The following is a 24855-nucleotide window of genomic DNA, read 5'->3' on the forward strand; positions in this document are numbered from 1 at the left end:
CCGTCTTTTCTCGGACCAGACGTTGTTTCAAGAGGTTGTTTGGGAGTTGTACTAGAAGAAATTCTGTCGGTCCTGATCCCAACCCTACAGAAAGAGTATCTGGCCATCGTGTTCCTCGTAGTCTCTTCATAAACGCAGAACCAAGAACGGTTACTGTCAAAGATGCCGAAGAAGAGAAGCTGGAGGTAGAAGAAGAAGAAGAAGAAGAGGAAGAGGAAGAAGAAGAAGAGGAAGAGGAAGAGGAAGAAGAGGAAGAGGAAGTGGAGGATAGCGAATACGATGAGAAAACTGAGCAGGGGAAGGAACAGGAAGAAGGAAAGGTCGAAGGAAGAGAAGTGGAGACGAGACATCAGAGTGAATTAAAAGAGCTGGGGATGATGAGAATGACAGAGAGGAAAAGCTTGGAAGATCTAGAATTAGCAGAGCTGAAGGAACTGGAAGATGAGGTGATGCAGGAACTGGAAGAGTTGGACTGGCTCGTAAAACGGAAGAAACAGCTAAGGGAGAAAGCGAAATCTGAGAAGTTGGCGCAGATGATGGAGAATCCAGAATTGGTGAAAGAGATAGAGTACTTGGAAAGGTGGAAGAGTTGGATGTTTCACCACTGAAATACAAAAACAAACAAAAAAAAAGCCTCCCAGAAACATGTACAATCAGTCTAAATTTGTAACGATAATGTAAACTACTACGATTGGTTTGATTCAAAAATACAGATACTTCAGCATATGGTTAATGTATTTAATGTTTAAAGCATACGCGCGCGCTCATTCACAAACTATATGTACCTTTTAATCCTTTGAGATTAAGGATCTGCACCCAAACAGAGTTTAGCCCTGGGCTAAACTGTATAGAAGACCATTAGCTGTCCACGCAGCAGGTCCCTACCAACCGTGTTCTCCAATAGATGTGAAAAGGCCACTACAGATTGGCACCAATCTTGTGTCAAAGATTTCTAAAACGAAGTTGAAAGACAGCTTTAGACTACTTTACAGACTCCTCCTATTTATCGTTGATTTAACCGAACCCTATGTTTGATTGGTACTGGTATTTTTTTCTTCTATGATGAATAGCGAAGTTGATCTTCGTCTGACATTAATACTTAACTGTTTGATTATTATTCTGTAAGATATTGTAATTTATTTTAATTTTACATTTTATCACGACTCTTTCTGGCATATATATATATATATATATATATATATATATATATATATATATATATATATATATATATATATTATATATATATATATATATATATTATTGCGTGCTTATTTTAGATTAGAGGCTCACAAACTTTTTTTTCATTCCATTTACCTCCTATCAACTTTTTCCTACTTTATTTCTGTTCAATAATTTGAGTTTACACTTTTATCAATAAAGTAAGAAAAAAAACAACTGACGAAGAAGAAATTTACTATTTTTAAACAATATTATTTCAAGTTCAAATAACAATTACAATAAAAATAGCACATTAACACTGTTCTTTCACTTGTCTTTTGAACTAATTAAGAACAGAGCCAAAACATCCCTTTTGACTTAATTCGTAACATGGTAATTAAGAAGTATACATACAATACAGATTTGTTAAATCCAAAGTGATAGAAAGAAAAGAAAATAGTAATAACGCATCGATCCATTCATTATTAATCTATTCTGGCAGATTTGAGCGTGAATTTGTTATTCGTTGTGGAGGCGCAATGGCCCAATGGTTAGGGCAGCTGACTCGCGGTCATAGGTTCGCGGTTTCGATTCCCAGACTGGGCGTTGTGAGTGTTTATTGAGAGAAAACACCTAAAACTCCACGAGGCTCCGGCAGAGGATGGTGGCGAACCCTGCTGTACTCTTTCACCACAACTTTCTCTCACTCTTACTTCCTGTTTCTGTTGTACCTGTAATTCACAGGGTCAGCCTTGTCACACTGTGTCACGCTGAATGTCCCCGAGAACCACGTTAAGGGTACACGTGTCTGTGGAGTGCTCAGCCACTTGCATGTTAATTTCACGAGCAGGCTTGCCAGTCCTCAGTCAAATCGTCCAAGCCATGCTAGCATGGAAAGCAGACGTTAAACGATGATTATGGTGACGATGATGATGTATGTATTGAAAGAAACATCTAGGTTTCTTTCCCTGACATTTTACATAGTTCAATCTATACAGGTTAGTGTGAAAAACAAAATAAGAATTTTGTAAGAAGTTTCAATAAAACTAGTTTTTAAACATCAAATGGCTATGCGGGTCCACCAGAATAAAATAGTAATCAAAGGGGTCCTTAATTAAAAAATGGCTGTGAACCCATGGTCTAACCAAACATTCTGATCAGTTGAATTTTTACAAATAGAAAATGAATCACAAATAACCATTGGTCAATACAGGCGTAGGCATGGCTGTGTGGTAAGAAGCTTGCTTCCCAACCACATGGTTCCAGGTTCAGTCCCACTGCATGGCACCTTCGATAAATGTATTTTGCTATAGCCTCTGGCTGACCAAAGCCTTGTGAGTGGATTTGGTTGACAGAAACTGAACGAAACCTGTTGTATATATCAATGTGTGTGTGTGTGTGTCTTTGTGTATGTGTTTGTCCCTCTCCACCACTTGACAACTGGTGTTGGTGTGTTTACATCCCTGTAACTTAGTGGTTTGATAAAGAGACTGATAGAATATGTAGCAGGCTTAAAAAAATAAAACAAATACTGGGGTCGATTCATTCCCCCCCCCCAAAAAAAAATTCAAGGCAGTGTTCCAGCATGGACGTAGTCTAATGACTGAAACAAATAAAAAGAGATAATATAAAGTGCACACTTAAAAAATAAAATGCACTAAGGGAGATAACTCAAATAGGTCAATACTTTTGGAAAGGACAGTTTGATCTTTGCCAGCAAGGAACAACTATGGACACGTTTTGTTAATATATGCCTCTTGCCTCCAATTGCAGCTGCTCAAAAAAAAAAAAGAACAAAAAAACACTGCCTGCCAACACCTGGAAAAAAAATCATTCACCCCAAAGCTGGGTGGCATTTATCCAGCTTTGCAACTCTTGTGGCGCCACCATCCAAACTACAAAGGATGCTTCAATGTATTGCACAGCTTTCAAGTTCTTCCATTTCCTAAATTGCAGGTGATCCTTCTGGTTCCTTTGCCAAAAGGATCCCCCACCAATTTTGTGGAATCCCTCTTTCTCCATTGCTCAACCATGATGGCTTTGTTAGCAGTATTCCTGCAGAAGGAATCTACACTTTTGCTACTGCACACTGCATACATTTGGTAAATAATCTCCAAATCTATTCCCTTTCTTTTCACTTGACTTACTATCGTGTATCCATTCCATATATGACCAAATATATGGATGCATATATTGTTGCTTTACACCAACAAGACCAGGTCCGGCCAACTCGAATTACATTACAGGCCACTTTAATCACAGAAAATTTTTTTGAGGGCCACTTGTATATTGACAGAATTGAGAGCATTTTGCTTCCTCATGCTGTTATTACAATAATGAATGAACAATCATTGATTCAACATGAAATATTATCATTGCAAAAACAGTAGTATCTTTCTTTTTTTACTTTTTGTTACAATCTTTAATTTTTGATAAAAATTTTTAAATGTTTGTTTAAATAAACCCATTTCAAAAAAGTATCAAGTGGGCCGCAAGATAAAAGTCTGCAGGCCACATTCGGCCTGTGGGCCTCAGGTTGGCCAGCCCTGAACAAAACCATTAACCCTGACAATGTCTCTTCCATTAACCTCAAACAATGCACCCTAAAGTTAGCTTCTATATTCATCAAACAGTTCAATCTCTCCCTTTCAAGAGGAGTATACTTTGATCATTCTAAACACAACAGTGTGTTCCATTCACAAGAAGGACAACCTTTCTAAACTGCCATCCTATTAGACTCACTTCCAATATCTCAAGGATAATGGTAATAGCCTTCAGCTGGCATTCTCCATCATCTTGAATCTATTTCTCTCATAAATGGTCCCGTAGTGGCGTGAAATTATGGCCACCATTAAGGAAGTACAATCTGCGCATGCGCAAGGGACTTGCCTTCTCGGAAGCCCCTCCAGTGCGCATGCGTAGTAAAACCAGTACTTAAAGCGCTACTTTCGTTTTCTAACACTTGAGCGTTCTACTGTTTCTTAATATATATTTTTGTTGAAAGGTGATAGAGAGAGACTAATGTCTCTATTGCAACTATCAACCTTTTACAGTCCTTAGCATGATTTCTCCAATGAAAGCTGCCCAACTATGGGCTGTTTGCCTCTCATATCTTGGATCAATAGTTTCCTGATGTGGCATTTGCTGATAGAACTCTCTCTAGTAAATCTGGTGTGTTCCAGGCTTTGGTTCTATACCCAACATTTTCCCTTCTATACATCAGTCGTCTACTCGTCATCATCATGTCTAGCTGCAGTCACTTCATTCTTCCCTAACCTTTCTCCTCCAAAAGTCATCCACACGCAACCTAGACATCTCACAACACACCTACACTGACTCCATCAAAGAAACCGTGAAAACATCTTCCAGTGAAGTCAAACAAATATTTTCTCCTTCAACAGTAAAAAAAAAAAAAAAAAAATTCAATGCAGGAGTGGCTGTGTGGTAAGTAGCTTGCTTACCAACCACATGGTTACGGGTTCAGTCCCACTGCGTGGCACCTTGGGCAAGTGTCTTTTACTATGGCCTCGGGCCGACCAAAGCCTTGTGAGTGGATTTGGTAGACAGAAACTGAAAGAAGTCTGTCGTATATATGTATATATATATATATATATGTGTGTGTCTGTTTGTCCCCCCAACATCGCTTGACAACCGATGCTGGTGTGTTTACGTCCCCGTCACATAGCAGTTCGGCAAGAGAGTCAGATAGAATAAGTACTAGGCTTACAAAGAATAAGTCCTGGGGTCGATTTGCTCGACTAAAGGCGGTGCTCCAGCATGGCCGCAGTCAAAATGACTGAAACAAGTAAAAGAATATAAAAAAATCACAACCACTGCCTGTCTCAAAGAACCATTACTACATTTCACACCACTTAAGTATGATCAACATGCAGCTACAGCCCAAACAATAGGTCTCAGTATCACTGAAAATTTCTCATGGGGAATATATCTCCTTAACCTAGGAGTATCAAAGACTGGTCTTTCTATTTGGAGCCGGAAAATATTTCAGGCTCCGATAACTATAGGTATTTTAAAATGCTCCGTTGAGGTCTACAATGGAATACTGCTCCCATATCTGAGAAGGTGCAGCTGCACATATATTCTAGCCTGCATGCAGAGAAAGGCCACACAACTAATTGGTACAGAATCACCCTTGGACAACCAACGACCCATCATCTCTCTTTGTTTTCTATTCAGCTACTCTACACAAGTCTCTACTTCTCGGAGTTGGTAGTCTCATGTCACTGACACCCCCTATTCCCTCGTCTTTCTTTCATTACCCATGCAGTGTCTTATCCCTCCTAGGTTTCTCATTAAGTACTACCCTCTGTTTTTCCTCCTCAGAATATTAGCTGAAATTTTCTCCCTGTTCACGTCTTTACTTGCAGCCATTGACTTGAAATAGTTTAAGCAAAACGTTAACAACATCAATCCCTGGTTTTTTGGAGGATCGGCGAAAGCCACGAACACTGGTCTTTTCTCAACTCGTTGCAAGAACCAACGAACCAACAAACAAACAAACAAATCATTGTTTAACGCCAAATTGAAAAAATGAGCAAAACCAAACTTAAAATGAGTCGCTTTTCCCTCACTACATTAAAAACGATGCTCTCCTTCCCACCCAAACCTTACAGTAATTATTTTCTATGATAATGGTATCTTGATTTTGCCTTCACATATTTAGCGACGCACTTGCCTACTCTAATTTCTGTCATTCCATCACTAAAGAAGTGGAGCGCCACCGTTTGCAAAGGGGGAGAGAACTCTTGCTTCAACTGTCAACAGAACATGGCGACTGCCAAATCGAGTCGATGTTGTCTATTACATATAACTGCCCAGATCGACTGCATTTGTCAGCCAAATACCTCGCCAATGGCCGATGATCATTGAGTTTAGTCTTTCGGTCGACATCCTAGCATCGTTCTTCTTCACGCTCGACAGCAGTTTCGCCATGACTTAGAAGCAGAGAACGACGCTCGTCGTAGTCCTTTGCTTGTCTTTTTTTTTTTTTTTTTTTTTTAAATGTTAATCCATGAATGTTTCGCCACTTGTTTCTCACTTGTTAAGAGTGAAGTTGAGGAGTGGAGAGTGGATTGGAAGCTGAGAAGAGAAGCTGTCACTCTTCTAGAAAGACCAAGAGTCTCTTTCTCTCACCTTACTCTGCCTTTCTTTGTACATTTCACTCTCTCTCTTTCTCTCTCTCTCTCTTTCACTCTCTCTCCACCTGGAATGAACATAGACATTACTTAGAAATTTGGTTTTGAAACTATTCATCGTCGAGACATTACAAACTACTAAACTCCACCAAGCACCACACATATACATGCAGTGTTTACTACACGCCATCACTATCATCTCCGTTATCAACAGTCTCTGCTTGTTGAATCTTCAATCTCCACATGTTTGAAAAGGTAAGTGTAGTTTACATTTTTAAAGAATTCTACCCCTCCCTTATATCTTTTTCTCTCCCTCTCTCTTTGCTTGCTATTTCTCCCCCTCTTTTACTTCTTACTTTCTCTTTCTTATCTCTAACTCTCAATATTTCTCTCTTTTTTCTTCTTCATCCGTCTCCCCCCCCTTCCTCTTCTTGTTGCTTCTCCCTCTCTTGTTGTTTTACCATTTCTCTCTCTCTCTCTCTCTCTTCGTCTCTCTCTTTCTTCACTCTCTCTCTCTCTCTCTTCGTCTCTCTCTTTCTTCACTCTCTCTCTCTCTCTCTCTCTCTTCGTCTCTCTCTTTCTTCACTCTCTCTCTCTCTCTCTCCCTCTCTCACTTTTTATCTTTCTCTCCTGAAACTCTATTCCTTTTTCTTTATCTTTTCATTCTGCATACAGATCCCCCTTTCTCTCTGTTCCGAGTTCAAATGTCACAGCGACCGAATTTGCCTTTTTTTTTTTTTTTCGTGGGGCTGCAAAAATGCGAGATCGAGACCACTCATCTTTTAACACATCCGCTAACAACAAGAATGTTTGGCTCTGAGTCAACTTCTCAGCGGTCACTGAATATGTTATAAATAACGACTAAAAAACTCCCTCGAATTACACAACTCTTCTATCAGAAAAAGAAGGATAGATACCCCATGTCTAAATAAAATACAAGATGGTTACGACTAGGAATATCTTAGGTCATATCTGGATCCAGCCAACTCGGAACTAAACAACAACCCTAGACACCATTAACGACTGCAGTATATATTGGATAATGTAGTTCTAGGTATGCGATGTCTGAATAAATTACAAGACTATCACAGAACACCTTTGATCGCAGGTCTGCTGCATGAAGACTGACCTAAAGCTACAATCTCACCCCCCACTTTCCAAATGTAACTATAAACACTAATGCTAATTCTTATTACAACACATTTGATGCAAAGAGTCTAAATAGAATATGGGATAGCCACAGCTAGAATATATTTGATCAGATATCTGGTGGATCAGGATCAGGGCAGACCTGGGGCTAAACATCATATTTGCTTATGTTACGTTCGAAATATTATCTTTTCTCATATAAATTGTGTGTGTGTATAGGGTGCTGTAAGTGGTTTGTGTCTGTGTATGTATGGTGGTGATGTGTATGTGGCTATATATATATATAAATATATATACTTATATATATGAGTATAAATAATATATATACATAAGTATTTATAAATAAATAAATATATATATAAAAATATATATAAATAAATAAGTATATATATATATTTCTCTCTCCCTCTCTCTATCTCTCTCTTTCTCTCTCTCTCTCTCTCTCTCTCTCTCTCTCTCTCTCTCTCTCTCTCTCTCTCTCTCTCTCTCTCTCTCTCTCTCTCTCTCATAAATTGCAGCTGTCTCCTCTTGAAGCACATCTGCTTATTCGATTATTACAATCCAATATGTATCTCAAAATACATATCAAAATTGAGAATTATGTGAATATGTGTAGAGTTATTTTAAAACAAAGCAGGAAATTGGAAAGTTTTTGCAAATGAAACGCATGTAATGCTGAATAAATAATACCAATATATATATATATATATATATATATATATATATATATATATATCTGTAAAGATATGTGACACTTATTCAGTAGCCATGATAAAACTCTTCAGTTATCCAGCCACCGGAGATTCTTTTGAAAAATGAGGAGATGTTGGAGGGGACCCCCCCCCCCGCCCTGGCATCGGAAACTCGGAGTTTTATCATGGCTACTGAATAAGTGTCACATATCTTTACAGATACATTCCTCTATTTGCATAATATCGAGGTCTCTTTCTTTCTTTTGTTGCCATTCCTGCCAAATACATATATATATATATATATATATATATATATATATATATATATATATATATATAGATATATATATATATATATAAATAATAATAATATTATCTCAACTGATGCTGCGGAATTCCTGAAGTAGATCCAAAGGAAATATACCGCAACTACAGATGACACCAGGTAGCACAAACTGTACTAGTGCTTTATTCGGCACATCAGCACACTAATTGATGTATAGTCATTAGTCCAAAATATTATATGTCCCGCCTGTCTAGCACCTGTGCTGCTTGATGGGCTCCTATGCCAGTCACACGTAAAATCACCCTCTACACTCTCAGAATGGTTGGTGTTAGGAAGGGCATCCAGTTGTAGAAACTTTGCCAAATCAAATTAGAGCCTGGTGCAGCCTCCTGGCTTGCCAACTCTCAGTCAAACTGTCCGACCCATGCCAGCATGGAAAGCAGACGTTAAACGATGATGATGATGATATAGGCATGGTTGTATGGTAAGAAGCTTGCTTCCCAACCACATGGTTCTAGGTTCAGCTCCACTGCATGGCACCTTGAGTGTCTTCTGCTTTAGCCTCAGGCTATAGTAGATTTGGTAGACAGAAACTATATATTGCGTGTGTATGTATATATATATATATATATATATATATATATATATACACCTGTCTGCACCTGTTAAGTTAAATTACACAATTAAAACTATTTTGTCATCGACTGATATGTAAGCTAATATAATAAGGAAATGGTGGTAAATTGCAAGTAATTATATTTAACTAGTTGACCCCATGCCGTCAAAAATGATGGCTATTTGTCGTATTTTATATATAAAAAGGGTACAAAATAACGAAAAAGAAAAAATCAAACAGCGCTTCAACTCTGTGTGAGTATGTGTATAAGTGTGTGTGTATACATTTATATGTATGGATAGCACAGTCTGTAGCAAACACAGTTTTCTATACTTTGTCACAACCTCTTTCCTTCCTTTTCTTGTAGTTGTAAATGTGCTTTGATTTTTTTTCACCATTGAATTATCACCATCCCACTTCCATCAATCGATATATGAATATATTTCACACAAACACACATATACACAAACATTCACATAATCATAATGACCAATGTGTATAGCAAATTCGCTATAGATATACAGACACAGATGCCGTTCAGTTTGTCATCACCCCCTTCCTTCGTTAGTCATCGGTTGTGATGGACAAAACCACAAGAGAATTATATATTAGTAGGGCAGCGAGCTGGCAGAAACGTTAGCACGCCGGGCAAAATGCTTAGCGGTATTTCGTCTGCCGTTACATTCTGAGTTCAAATCTCGCCATGGTCGACTTTGCCTTTCATCCTTTCGGGCTCAATAAATTAAGTACCAGTTACGCACTGGGGTTGATGTAATCGACTTAACCCCTTTCTCTGTCCTTGTTTGTCCCCTCTATGTTTAGCCCCTTGTGGGCAATAAAGAAACGAGAATTATATATTAGTAGATTAGCAATTTTGGACATCTGATTAGAAGTCCAGGTGATAACAATGGGCTTGGGTCTTCGAAATAGTTTGTTGTTCCACTTCAGGACTGTACTGATCAAGCAGATCAATAATCAAAACACTCTCCAGCTGTGACCTCCTCTCTTCTTCTTCTTCTTCTTCTTCAGTCATAACGTAGCCAAGACTACATTTTCAAATGCGCCCTTTGTGATTTATTTTACAACATAGTCTCTCTTGCAGTGCACATACTTCTTCCATCAGTATTGGCTTGAATCCCATTAGTGTAGAGGTTTTCATCCTGTTAGTCAAAAACGTCATCGGCAGCAGGTATGATATTAACGTCGTGACACCCGTGCCTCCCAGCCAAGTATTTTTTTTTTATGTTGGGAAACAGATGATAGTCAGATGGGACCAAATCATGTCATACGGGCGGCGAGGCCACAGATGTCTGCAGGGACACCTTGCGAGAATGGAGGCAGATGACAGGGGCCTCCACGATCGTCGATTTGAAGTCGGCATACCTGCAGGTGCATGTGGCTGGGAGACTGTGGAAGCATCAGCTTGTCAGGTATAAGGGCCAGACATACTGTTTGACCAGGCTGGGGTTTGGGCTAAATTCGGCGCCAAAAATTATGGCAACAATTCTCAAGGCCATCCCGGGAAAGGTGGACAGAGTAAAAAGGGCCACCAATTCGTACATCGATGACATCCTTGTGGATGAAACCATGCCAGCAACGGAGGTGAATAGCCTGTTCAAATCCACGGTCACACACAGCATCCATTGAAACCAGGGATTTGTGTGCTGGAGCATTGTTCAGATGAAACAAAACACCTTTCATCAGTTTTCCTGGGCATTTGGCTTAGATAGCATTTCATAACTGCCTCAGCAAATCAGCAAAATACTCTCCACTGATGGTGTAACCCTTTTGAAGATGGTCAATAAACACAAAGCCTTTTGCATCCCCCAAAATTGAGGCCATCATCTTCCCTGCAGATGAAACGATGTTGGCCTTCTTTGGAGCAGGTTAGCAGGGGTGTTGGATCTATTTTAAAACGGGGGCCACATTTTTCATTAATGTTTTACGTAGTGTTTTTGGTACGGAAAGACTTTCAAGCTTCGTATACTTATCTATTTTGTGTTATAGAACAGAAAAATATTTTTGTATTCGAATTTATTTCATGTAAAAAATTGTCTTATTTCGATAATTTCAACCAATCACTGACAAGTATTCAGTTGTTTACATTTACTCCTTTGGCTGATTAAGCGATGTAAAGCGTATTTAATCTCCATACCTTCGTTTTATTTGCTTTTTTCATTTTAAATTTGCTTTAATCCTAACCCTAACCCTAACCCTAACCCTAGGGTTAGGGTTAGGGTTAATTGTTTCAGAATCGTTTGTTTATGTAGTCGGCACTTAATGTATATCGGCTGAATGAACGTCAGTGATTGGTTGAAATTACAGAAATACGACAACTTTAACATGGAATAATTTATGGATTTCTTTTTTTTTTAAGAAGACTAAGAGAAAAAGATGTTTTATATGACACATTCTACCAGTGTTCCAAGTTTCAAAGTGTTTCGTTAATGAAAAATGTGGCCCCCGTTTTAAAAAAGATCTGGGGTGTTTCCATTGTATGGACTGTCTCTTTGTCACTGGCTCAAAGTGATGAAGCTAACACTTATACTGAGTTAGGAAACATTCCAGGCAACCAGCTGGATCTGCCTCAAACAATATCAGATTTTCCCATGATCTGATCAGCATGGTGAAAATACAGCAGTTAATTATGATTTTATTGAACACATTCCCCTCTCAGATTCACACACTTATTGTAGTAGTCCTTCAGTTTTTGTAAGACCTGTAAAAAACAATTTGGAAGGTTGGGCCTCCAACCAGGCCTTTTGCAGTATCCTTAAAGCCAGGAACCTTTTAACATACCCCTCGATTGAAAGGTGGCTGTGAGTCATGTAGGTTATTTGTGTGTTGGGTGAGAGATCAAGGTGAAACTTGTGATAAAGAAGATAATTAGATATGGCTAGATGACATTTCTTATCATGAAGGAAATAACGTATTAATATTTAATAGAGGAAAATGAATATTTATTTATAAGTTTTCTTGAGAAGCATTTAAAGAATGGACATTCATCATTTTCTTTCCGTTTTGAAATAAAATTCTTTTAAAAGAAAGACTTTTTTATTGTTGAAAATCTGTTGAGAAATATCTGTGTGCTGTGTGTGTTGTTGGCACTCCGTCGCTTACGACGTCGAGGGTTCCAGTTGATCCGATCAACGGAACAGCCTGCTCGTGAAATTAACGTGCAAGTGGCTGAGCACTCCACAGACACATGTACCCTTAACGTAGTTCTCGGGGGATATTCAGCGTGACACAGTGTGACAAGGCTGACCCTTTGAATTACAGGCACAACAGAAACAGGAAGTAAGAGTGAGAGAAAGTTGTGGTGGAAGAGTACAGCAGGGTTCGCCACCATCCCCTGCTGGAGCCTCGTGTAGCCTTAGGTATTTTCGCTCAATAAACATTCACAACGCCCGGTCCGGGAATCAAAACCGCGATCCTATGACCGCGAGTCCGCTGCCCTAACCACTGGGCCATTGCGCCTCCACGTGTCTGTGTGTACATGCATGCATACATACATAATTTATTCATAGCAGTCATGGGGAAATGACAGTGGGCTGACCTATGCAAATTACCTAGGCCATCAATGTGTTCTATTTTTGTATACCTCTTCAAGATAAGGTTGGACACTTGTCATGCTGATGATGCCTATCGAGGCAGAAACACATGTCCATGATTGTCCTCTTTTCTCCAAACAATAAGCTTGTCTTTTTCTGTAATGGCATGTCAGCTTTGGAGAATATATGATTCTTGGGATTATCTCATTTTCTCGTATGACATGGATCTCAATTGCCATTTTGGAATTATGACATTTTCTAGAGGCAGAAATAATTTTGATAAATCAAGAATTTATGCTGTATGGTATTGAATATAATTTGTCTATGTTGTTTAAAATGTTTAAAATAATAACCTGTGTGTGTGTGTGTGTGTGTGTGTTAGTATGTATAATTATATATACATATATAATATTTTCCTTTTTTTTTTTTTTCTCTTTCACAGCCAGATCACTTCACCTTCAATGTGCTGCATATCTTCACTGCGTATCACTGCAACCGCGCTTGAACACAAGTCCTCACAACCTCTCTTTAGTAGTTTACTTGATCCTCCTACATCTGTGTTTGCTTCTTAAAAAAAATCAAAACCAAAAAAAAATAGCACAAAGAAAAGATTCATTCCTTCTCATTTCTTCAGACCAACCTTGAGAGTTTATAATTTCTAAAGTAATGGTCGGAGTAAATGTAGAATCTATTTATTTATTTATTTATTTAAGTTTTACTTCAATTTCTTCACCAAATCTTGATATTTCTCTTACATAGTTGGGAAGGTATATATATATATATATATTTGTATATATATATATATATGTATATGTATGTATGTATAAATACTCACACATACACAAAGATCTGATTCCCTCTGTCTTTCTTAAAAAATCTCTTGAGATTGTCTGCATACAATAATTAATTGAATCTCTGTGATAAGAACTTCTTAATTACTTCATTAAGGCAATGTTGTGTATACACTTTAATTGTACCAAACCTATGCATTCTAGTCACATACTCCCTCACTTTGTTTTAAACCAAAGAGTAACGCTCTAGTCAATTATTTTGGTTTTATAAATAAATTCTCCATAGTTTTTACTTCAAGTGCATAAAGTCACTATATAATATTTGAAAACAAAATTCTGCATTTACTTAAAAAACAAAACCCCCCTTCAAAAACGAAGTATTATTATTAAATACTATTATTAGTAAATATTAAGTGATTTAATATCCTTAAGAAAATCCATATTATAATTTGTCATGTTGATATCCTCTTGAAAATCCAGGACCCTTTTGTCCAATGTAATATCATTGTCATCATTGTAATATCATTGTCTTCCTGAAAAGGAAGGGAGAGAAATGTTTTTTATGTTCCCTTTGCAATTTGTAAAATCAAATTTTCCCTAAGATATATTAGCTACACTTTACTTATGTAGTACTCCACTTTTTAGGTGTAATTAGTCTTAGACGGGTTAAGTATGGATAATTCAAAATAGCTCAGAATATTCTAATATAGTAATTTGCTTGTGTGTATTTAGAATTGTGGAGATTGAATTGGAAGTCATTTAATTAACTGCAAGACTATTTTTACAAAAAAAAAAAGAAGCATCATCATGATAATTAATACTTAAAATATAACGACATACTTTAGATGCTCAACACTAACAAGGCTGCTGGTCTTAGTTGTAGCATTGTGTCAGATTTTAGGATTTTAGTGAGGCTCTTGTGTTTGGAAAAAGTGTGTTTGTCCGTGTAACTAAGTAGGAGATATGCAGATGGCTGAAGATAAGAAGGTGACCGGAAACCATGCAAGTTTGGAGAACTTACAACAAGTTCCACTGTCACAGAAAAGTGTTGAGCAGATCATTACGTTTCCTTGGAGTCGTGACCATTCGTTGAGCTGCTACCACGGCTTGGACCAGAATGTCAAACCTGGAGAATATGTCCTTCTCACACTCTTCATGGAGTTCTGTTCGATTACTGAACACAAAATTGAACAAGTCCTTGCCGAACCACTTAAAAACCATTTTTCTAAATCTCTACAAAGAAATGAGGACCCCCAGTTCGACCAGCTGCTTGCCTCCCTCGGCTGTGTGGCTGAACAAGGCCTGCCATCTCTCCTGCATTCCTTTCTTAAATGGTATGAAAAACAGTCCCTTGTTGACAACAGTCATCTCCTTGATCGTTACCGTATACGAAATAAAGGAGAGAAAAACTTCTTGTGCGAGCGCCGTGAACTGGCTGTCGATTATGTTTATTGTTTGGTGCTGATTGAGATTTTACCGAAACTCTCATACCACCCGGGTCATGATGAACTTGTCACATGCATTATCAACCAGGGGTTCCGGCACTTCAAGTACAAAGATGGTTTACAGGCAAACCCAAATGCTGGCAATATCAAACTGATTTCTAGTCTGTATGCAGAGGTGATCGGTGTTCTGGCTCAGTCTCGGTTCCCACCGATTCACAAGACTTTTCTCAATGAACTCAAAGAACTGAAACTCCGTGATCAGACGCCGTTCACGGCACAAAGTGTTATTAGCCTCCTGATGGGCCTGAAGTTTTTCCGTGTCAAAATGCATCCAATTGAAGATTTTGAAATGTGTGTCCAGTTCCTGCACGAGTTGGGTCAGTATTTTCTCGAAGTGAAAGACCGGGATATCAAACATGCCTTAGCCATGTTGCTTGTGGAGATCTTACTGCCCGTTGCTGCCCAAGCTAAAAATGAGGTAAACGTCCCAGTTTTGAAGAATTTCGTCGAGATGCTCTACTCAACCACCATTGATATGACCACGAAAAAGAAACACACTCTTCATTTATTTCCTCTGGTCACCTGTCTGTTGTGTGTTAGCCACAAACAATTCTTCCTTAGTAACTGGCCATACTTTCTCACAATGTGTTTGTCTCAGTTAAAGAACAAAGAAGCAAAAATGTCACGGGTTGCTCTCGAATCTCTCTACCGCTTGCTCTGGGTCTACATGGTGCGGATTAAATGTGAAAGTAATACAGCCACCAGGAGTCGACTTCAAAGCATTGTGAACAGTCTCTTTCCGAAAGGCTCGAAGATGGTAACACCACGTGACACACCGCTCAATATTTTTGTCAAGATCATTCAGTTTATTGCTAAAGAAAGACTGGATTTTGCCATGAAAGAAATAATTTTTGACTTACTTTGTGTTGGAAGACCAATCAAATTCTTGACACCAGAAAGAATGAGCATCGGTTTGAGAGCCTTCCTAGTTATTGCCGACAGTCTACAGCAGAAGGACGGTGATCCTCCGATGCCTCAGTCTGCAGCAACATTACCTTCTGGCAGTACAGTCCGTATCAAGAGAACATTTTTGAACAAAATGCTGAGTGAGGAGACAGCCAAGGACATTGGTCTATCATGCTACTATCCTCACATCCTGAAAACCTTTGATTCAATCCTTCGTGCTTTGGATGTGCAAGTAGGTCGTCCATTATTACAGACAAATTCTGAAAACACGGGCAAAGAAGTCGACGAACTCATTACCAGTGACCGTAAACCTAAAATTGACTTATTCCGGACATGCATCGCTGCAATTCCCCGCTTGATACCCGAAAACATGTCAAGCCAAGAACTTGTCGAACTGCTTACTCGTCTGACAGTACACATTGATGATGAATTGAGGGGTTTAGCATTTCAAGCTTTGCAAAACCTGATGCACGAATCCCAGACTTTCAAAGAACAAGTCATTCGAGGTTTTGTGCAGTTTATTCAGCGTGATGTCAGCGACACAGCATCTCAGCCACTGGACGGTGTTCTTCGTATGTTAGTGCAGTTGCTAGTCCAGTGGAAGAGCAACCCTGGACAGCAGCAGAGCTTGACCTCGGTACCGGGTCAAGGAGCTAGTAAACTGGACGGTAGTAACGGTGCTATTGGCCGTGATGCAACAGCTGAACTTGTTGTACTTCACGATGTCGAAGGGTTGGCTCTTGTCATGCTATGTAGCATTCAACTTGTCATCCGCAAATTGGCTCTGCTTCTACTCAAGGAGGTGCGCAACATCTTTACTAGTTGCCAACACGGTTCATCGACGACCTGCAGCAACTGCAATACTTCACAGCAATCTAATCATCATCAACATTATAACCACCACAACATAACTCGCCATCACCAAAACCTCCTCCAACATCATCACCAAAACCTCCTCCAACATCATCACCATCACCTCCATCAGCCACAGTTGCAGCAAATAAACAAGTCATACTGCAGTAAAACCTGTTTAATTGACCAGATGGAATGTATGTGTCTGCCAGTCATGACTAAAATGCTTGCGATTCTTCCACCAGATGAGAAAGCATCTCTGATTGCCTGTTCCAACATTGATCTGAATTGGATAATCGATCGAGCAGCCAGTACCTGGCTGTCTGGTGCCAGTCAGGACAGCCAGGACATGCACCAGCTGATGGTCAACTCCTCGTTTAACCAACCGGACCCCTGGATACATCGTCTTGTTGGACTTATTGCATCTGAGGAATCGTTGAAGAAGTGTAGTCATGCTGTCAACTGTGCATGGATGATCGTCTATACTCGACTGCAAATGTTGTTTCCTTTGGTTGATGCCAGTTCCCAAACCAACGAATATCGGTCGTCAATACTGCGTTCTGGAAGCAAGAAAGTCACAAATGACTATGATCTCTACTTACGTCTTTGGCAAAACTATGTGATCCTTGCTTGTTGTTTAGCTCAACAAGGTACAGTTTTACCGTATCATCGGTGTGCTTCTCCGGAACTTGGATTTTCCCCAGAAAATTTTCCACCATTGTCTTCCGATAAAACAGAGAATAAACAAACAGCTCAGAGCAGTAACCTCTTCCGTTTGCTTGTGCCGTTGATAAAGTGTGAAAGTGCTGACATGAGGGATTCCGTTGTTAACGGTTTGGGTTACACCAATCCCACCGTTTTTAAAGAACTCCAAGAAGAACTACTCCCTTACTTAAAGGAAGCCAATGATAAGAAAGTCGATAACATCAAACAAAGGCGCAAACGCAACAACCTGAGGGTTCAGCTGACTCGATTGTTCAAACTAATGGCTGAAAACGGGACGTTTGGACTTCACAATTCTGGAGTCATTGATGCTGATAAGAACTGCTTGAATTCCATGTTCCTCGACTACATCGATGGTGCTCGTGTTTATTTAGAAGGTGAGAATGAAAGAGATTTGCCAAATATTCAAGAAGTGAGATTACATTTTAGTAGTTTCATTCGTTTGTTGATCCAAAACACTCCGTTGAAGCAGAGGAACACTCTACTGTCGAAAGAAACACGTCACAGTTTATTCCATCTTCTTGCCATCTGGAGTGGCCACTTCAGTTCATCATTCGTGCATCTCGAGAGGAAGCTGTCTAAGGAGGAGGTCAGTCCAGAGTTGGAGCTGGCCACTGTCAGAGCCATGTCTTCAGTATTGACCTGCGGTCCAGTTTTCGACCCAAATGGCCTGAATGAAGATGGCTATGTTTATACTTGGCTCGACGCTCTGTGGAATTGTCACGAGACTGAGATGCAGGAACAAATTCTGAGCTTGGCCAAAGAGACTGTGATTCTACTGTTGGACTTCAACCCAGATGTACAATATTTACTGGACTGGGTCATTGACCATTGCTATACTGCTAACATGGAAGTCGCTGACCATTGCTTAAATGCTTTAGCTGCTGTGTTTCAAACTAAGGAATATTCTTGTGATCTGATTGCCATGTTGAATCTTGTCGTGTTGAACGTTGGCAGCACTCGTGTCGAAACTCATGACACAGCGCTTCAGTTACTGAGACTTCTCGACAGTTACTTCTTCCAAGACAAACCTGTCTTTGAAGAATCTACTTTAGACGCATCTCAACAACCAAATACTCTCAATGATATTTTGTTGACCGTGAACTATGGTCAGTCTCAAGTAGTCTTGTCTGACCAGTTGGTCAAATTACATCCAGACATGACAATGCCAATGTTTTCCGAAATCACTCATCGGTTTCAGACTGCACGCCCAGCATTGCGAGAGGTTCTACTCAAATGTCTGTTGCCGTGGTTACACAACATCGAACTCGTTGACCCTTCTCTGCCATCTTCTACTGCTATGTCAAGTTTCTTAACCAGTGTACAAGACAGCCAGACCGATAAAGTAACCAAGTCATACCTGGAAGGCGAGGGTTGGGGGTCTGCTCAGGCCACAGAAATGGTGCTAAATAATCTGCTGTATATTACTGTGAAATTTGGGGATAGTCACCCGACTGAGATTGAACACCTATGGGCTGCTTTGGTAAAATACTGGGCCAACAATTTAAGGGTAGTCGTACGATATTTAGTTATTGTCACCAATATGTCGCCAACAGTGTTACTGCCCTACGCTAAACGTGTTATCAGTTATCTCGGCCGAGCCAAACCAGAGAAGCTTGTCGATGAATTAATGAACGAATTACAAACAGTGGAAACTTTAAATCAGACCATCGAACGCACTCAGACTCCACCATTCTATCGGTTGTCATCTTTGAAGAAGTCAGCTACAAACGCCAACACCACAGACGATGAAAAGCTTGGCCGTACACAGGCTCCAGAGAATTCCCTAGAAAAGGGGGTGCTGCACACAAAGCGGCACAGCACATGTGAAGAGATCACAACTGAAGGCACCCCCTGTACCGATTCCACTACGTTTCTCTGTAGTATTTCTAGCATGTCCAGCTCTTCTTCAGTCAGCAGCAGTCACGACTTGATGGAAGAGAACTGTGCAAGCCCCACCAATACTCCAGTACCTTACCCGCTTCCTATGCCAGCTTACGGCGGATATTTTGCTCCCATGTCTGAACTTCTACCGGATACATTTGTTCCTACCGCTGGATTACATCGCAGCTATCTTGGTATAATGTTTCTGTCTGATCTTGTGCTTGATGGCCTCGATATAGACTGGACACCTCATCTACCTTTGCTACTGCACATTGTCTTTCTGGGACTTGACCATTCTCGAGCGATTGTCTATGAACACTGTAAGAAAATATTTCTCAACTTGTTGCTCTTCCAAGCTTCGGTTCCTGAGCACCAGTACATTGCACGCCTTTTGATCTCACGAATGCCACGACTGAAGTTGCTGAGTGATAACCGCAAGACTTTTACTGCAGACAGCCCAGCTGTTGAAGAAGATAATTTATTGTGTAATCAGTTAACTAGCACTACACGGACCACTGCTGACCTCACCAAAGACTCTTCACAACATGACTCAGTGGAAGCAACTGTGGACAGTCTGTTGTGCTTTTTGGCCAGTAAAACTGGGAAACCACTTTGGAATTACGAAGATATCACACCGAAGACTCTTACAACTATCAGTTCTTCGTCATTGGACTATTTCTTAAAGTTAGTAGTGAGGGTGTTTGAAGAATTGGTACCCTTGGCCCTTGTTGAACAACGATGGTCACAGATAGCCCTGCAAATGGCATTGTCCTGCTCTTCCAGACATTATGCCGGTCGTTCCTTCCAGGTCCTACGGGCTCTTCAAGTGCGTCCATCTACACAGATGCTGTCTGATATTCTGTCGAGACTTGTGGAAACGGCAGCCGAACAAGGCGAAGACATGCAAGGGTATGTAACGGAAATTATGTTGACCCTGATTGCTTCTGTAGACAACCTCGACCTGGAGTTGAGGCCAACTGATATGATGCGGGAACTATTTTTATCGACACCAAACCTCGCAAAAGAAAGCTCCACTGAAGTTGCTCGTGGTTCTGTAGTTAATGCAAACTCTGGCCCTGCACACACACGTAGCACTAGCTACACTGTATCCGTCCTGTCACGCCTGACTGCTTGTGTTGCAGCTGGCATGCCACGTGTGCGTTCGCCATCAGAAGTGCACCGGTCATGTTTAGCCAAATCTCACAGTGCTCAGTCTCTGAAGAACTTTGACGAAGCCAGCACTGAAGATAAACTAACAATTGTTACTCAGATGTTCTGGATGGCTGTTTCCATGTTGGAATCAGACTACGACTACGAATTCCACCTTGCTATCAAACTTCTGGATAAGATTCTGAAACACTTGCAGCCTGAAAGACCTGAATGCCGGGAGAAGCTTGATAAGATCTTACAACAGATAAAATGGAATAATTTCCCCGGCGTGCAGATTCTTCTGTTAAAAGGTTGCACTTCACATGCATTAGCAGAGCCAACATGGCTCCTTTTATCTCAATTGACTCTTTGCATCAATGCTCCAGTGATGGACCCCAGCGGAGCCCTTGGTTTCCCCATTAACGTCATCGCCTTACTGCCTTATTTAATACACCACTACGAGAACCCAAGCTCAGAATGTCGTGAGGCTGCTGATCGAATTAGTCAGATGTGTGGTCAGCAGTCTGAGAAACTTCACAATCTTGCAACTGTAATGTCTCTTTATAGCCGAGGGACATTCAACAAGGACAGTTCGCAGTGGACCAAATGTGTAGTGAAATACTTGCTGGACGTGTATGCGTGCACCAGTCTTAGCATGATTACATTCCTTGTTGAAGTTTTGGAACGAGGACCAATTAATTATCAACCAGACATTCTCCAGATTCTTCACTGCATTGTTCATTACGTTGATTTCAACACAACATGTAAAAAGGTTTTGAACCAGCAACTGTTCTGCCCCGTATCACGCCATACCAAAGGAATCCACTGGAAAGAAGCTTTAAAGATTCTCAAACTCGCAGTCACTCGATCGTCTACTCTTGCTGCTGCGTTCCCAAGTGGTGGTGATGCAGGAGGTCCACCTGGAAACCGTTCGTCCTTTGTGGCAGATACCGGAATCTTCCGTAAGAAGGAGTTACCAGGACTGACGCTAGACTTCACAGTGGACTTGTCCAATCGGGCATTGATTGGTCACAAGTATCTGGGTATCGATCTGTACCCGAAAGAAGACAACAAGAATGTCAGCCTTCTGTCCGTTAGTCGGAAACATTCTGGTAACCAAGATTATGAGTCATCCTGGAAGAAGCCAATGATGTCACAGACACGGACACGGGAACGATTGATCAGCCTGCTGAACTATTTCGGACAGCGCATTGGGCTGCCCAAGAGCCCTTCGGTGATATTCAGCCAGTCCAGTGACCAACAACACAGTGTAACATCCAGTGGTGAAGAGACATCTATTCCAGAAACACCATCAAATGATGCTCTGTTGAGCGATACTAACAGTAGTGACCTTATGATGACCTTCAAAAGGTTTGATTTTCTTGACAACGAACTGGAGAAAGATGAACAAAACGACGACTATTTCTCATTGGGTGATCGGTGCCAGTCATTTAATCTTCACAGCTCCGAGATTTCCTCAAAGACCACATTTGGAAGCTCCCCTGAATTGAAACTACAGGACAGTATAGAAGACCTGAAGGGCATAATGTCAAGCGATATTAACTGTTTACTTGAAGTGTCAACGTCTGACGAAGAATCGCAAACCCCTGGAGCCGATGATGATGGAATGCCTCGTGACCTTCCCTCCAGTAATTCATCAGCCATGCTACAAAACGATACATTGATTGAACGAGATACATCTAGCCCTGTTCTAGTGGCCACCTCGTCCAACAGTTCTCCCAGTGAAATAGATCTTATGGTGCTCAGTTCCAGCACATCCCGTGCACTAAGTCTCGCAAGCCTTGGTGCCATCTATTTCACTATACCTCCTGATGAAGCATGGCAAACTCATCTGCACCAAGTTCTCACAGATTCCTCCGTATCGTTGACCAGTGCCACTTGCCTTATTTTCCCACGTCTTTATAACGAGCATAAGAAATGCATAGCTAACCTGACGCAGGAAGCGTGCTCGTACATAGGCGAACATGACAACTTGCAAGAACTCACCAGCAAATTCATGCATATCCTTGACACACTGTTTTCCCAGATGGAATGTCCGTATGTGTTTGTCCAACCAGAGTCTCTGTTGGAGAACAGTATTATTGACCGACATAAGTTCTGCGTCCTAGAAATTCAGGAATGTTTAGAAATGTTAAGCATGCGACTTACTCAAGCCGAACAATGTCTCGAAACAATGAAGTCAATGGCATTTCTTGAGCCTCTAAATGAAGGTGCTGCCTCGGCCGAAGCGAGGAATTCCAGTATTGATGACCAGAAGGGGGAGATGTGTCGACAGCTCTACAAACTGCTTTTCCAGCTGGTGTTACTCTTTGAAAGTTTCATTAAGGTTGTTGATATCTTCCAGAATTTGACCTTGACTGGCCAAGCTTTAGACATGTCCAGCCAGCTGGCAACCATAAAGCAGGAGCTTGCTGCCAGCTTGTCAGAGCTTCAGACAGGCCACACGTCGCCATTGTACTTTGATACGCAAATCACACCAAAGCAGGAGGCCATTGCATATCTGCTGGAGTACCTGCAAGGAAAGCAACATCTTAGTACTCTGCAACTCTTGCGGATGTTCCGGTACCAGTGGCCATCAGATGTCTTTGGAACAACCGAAGATGACGACATCATAGCTTTACTAAACATTTATTGCAGCTGTGTTGCTCAGACAACAGGCATATTTGTGCTTATACATCCGGAACCAGACTTTGGCCAAGTGTATAGCTTACTGATGGAAGTAAACAGTCTTTTGTCTTCCAGATGGCCTCATTTAGTATGTCACATTCACAGAAATGAAATTAGTATTAAACCATCAGATTCTAGTACATTCTAGAAAACATTATTTTAAACATTTCTTCAAAAAACATACACAAACACACATCCCACAAAAAAAAAAAAAAACAGAAACAAACTTGAATCCATTTTTACAGGTAAACCAAATGAAACAGTCATAAAAAAAATTCATTTTTTATTTAAAAATATATTAACAAAACATTGTTTTTAATTTTAAATTCAATAAAAGATTTTAACATGTGAAAAGAATTTTAAATAATGTAAAATAATTAAAAAATCTAAATAAATAACAGATTTTAAAAAAAAGTGAAACTGTTGTGAATCTCAATGAGATGTGGTTTGGGATTGAAACCTGAACCTTTGAGACCAAACTGAACTGAATAATCTTTTTACCTTTTGACTCTGAACAACTGCTGCTTAATGCATTTATTGAAGATAAAAATTTTACCAAAATGATTTATCATCACCATGTTTTCAACAGTTTTATGTGTTTATACTTTTTCATCATCATCATTATCATATTCATTGATTTACATTCATTTTCCATATTGGTATGGCTTGGACAATCATGTCTGCTCTCCTGGATGGGTCAAGGGACTACCTCTCATCCATGGGTTTTATTTTTGGTTTGGTTTCTTCAGCTGGGTATATACTTCCTAGTGCCGTCCACTTTACACAGGAGTACTGGGTGCATTTCTTTTTGTGGCACTAACACTAGGAAGATTATTGTCTCTTCAATAAGCCTAAAGCTTCTTGCAACCCTACACTTAGCAGAGTAGACTGGGCACATTTTCTGTGGCATCAGCATGAGAAAGGCTAGGAGTGAGAGAACGATGGATAGCACGAGGTAAGAGTGAGTGATGGCAGTCAATATCAAATGACAAGTTGAGTAAGTAGAGTTTGTGAGGCATGTTCATGTCTAATGAGATCCCTTAAGTATATTCCTCAAGATGGTGAGAGAGTTAATGGAATAAGGACTAGGCTCAAAGTTCTGGTTACTTCCGACTGATGGGACACATGTCCCAGAATACTGTGCACCAGTGAGTTGAGTGTAATGAACACACTATCATTGCAGAAGGGAGAAGTTATTCTCCTGTGACATACACTACAGTGAACAGCATATTTTGTGTCTGAACCTGTCTAGATGTGTTAAGAAGAAATACACTAATAATTGTTCCAGATCTTAATATACACAATGTAAATAACAATTTTCATATATAGGTGCAGGAGTGGCTGTATGGTAAGTAGCTTGCTTACCAACCACATGGTTCTGGGTTCAGTCCCACTGCGTGGCACCTTGGGCAAGTGTCTTCTACTATAGCCTCAGGCCGACCAGAGCCTTGTGAGTGGATTTGGTAGAAGCCCATCATATATATGTATGTGTGTATATGTTTGTGTGTCTGTGTTTGTCCCCCCCAACTTCGCTTGACAACCGGTGCTGGTGTGTTTATGTCCCCGTAACTTAGTGGTTCGGCAAAAGAGACCGATAGAATAAGTACTAGGCTTACAAAGAATATGTCCTGGGGTCGATTTGCTTGACTAAAGGCAGTGCTCCAGCATGGCCGCAGTCAAATGACAAACGAGTAAAGGAGTATATATATATATATATATGCGAGTAAAAATAAATACAAAAAAAGG

General features: G+C 40.2%; 1 protein-coding gene across 1 annotated transcript; it reads left to right on the forward strand.

Moving 5' to 3' along the window:
- Window positions 1-5921: 5921 nt before the first annotated feature.
- LOC106878838 (protein furry) lies at window positions 5922-23683 on the forward strand. The gene is made up of 2 exons (XM_089340975.1): window positions 5922-6572; window positions 13054-23683. Exon 2 carries the CDS (start codon window positions 14366-14368, stop codon window positions 23255-23257), a length of 8892 nt encoding a protein of 2963 aa, XP_089197101.1. The 5' UTR covers window positions 5922-6572; window positions 13054-14365; the 3' UTR covers window positions 23258-23683.
- Window positions 23684-24855: the final 1172 nt, after the last annotated feature.

Source organism: Octopus bimaculoides, chromosome 24, assembly GCF_046866305.1.
Source record: "Octopus bimaculoides isolate indiv1 chromosome 24, ASM4686630v1, whole genome shotgun sequence".
In the NCBI taxonomy this organism is placed as follows: Eukaryota; Metazoa; Mollusca; class Cephalopoda; order Octopoda; family Octopodidae; genus Octopus; species Octopus bimaculoides.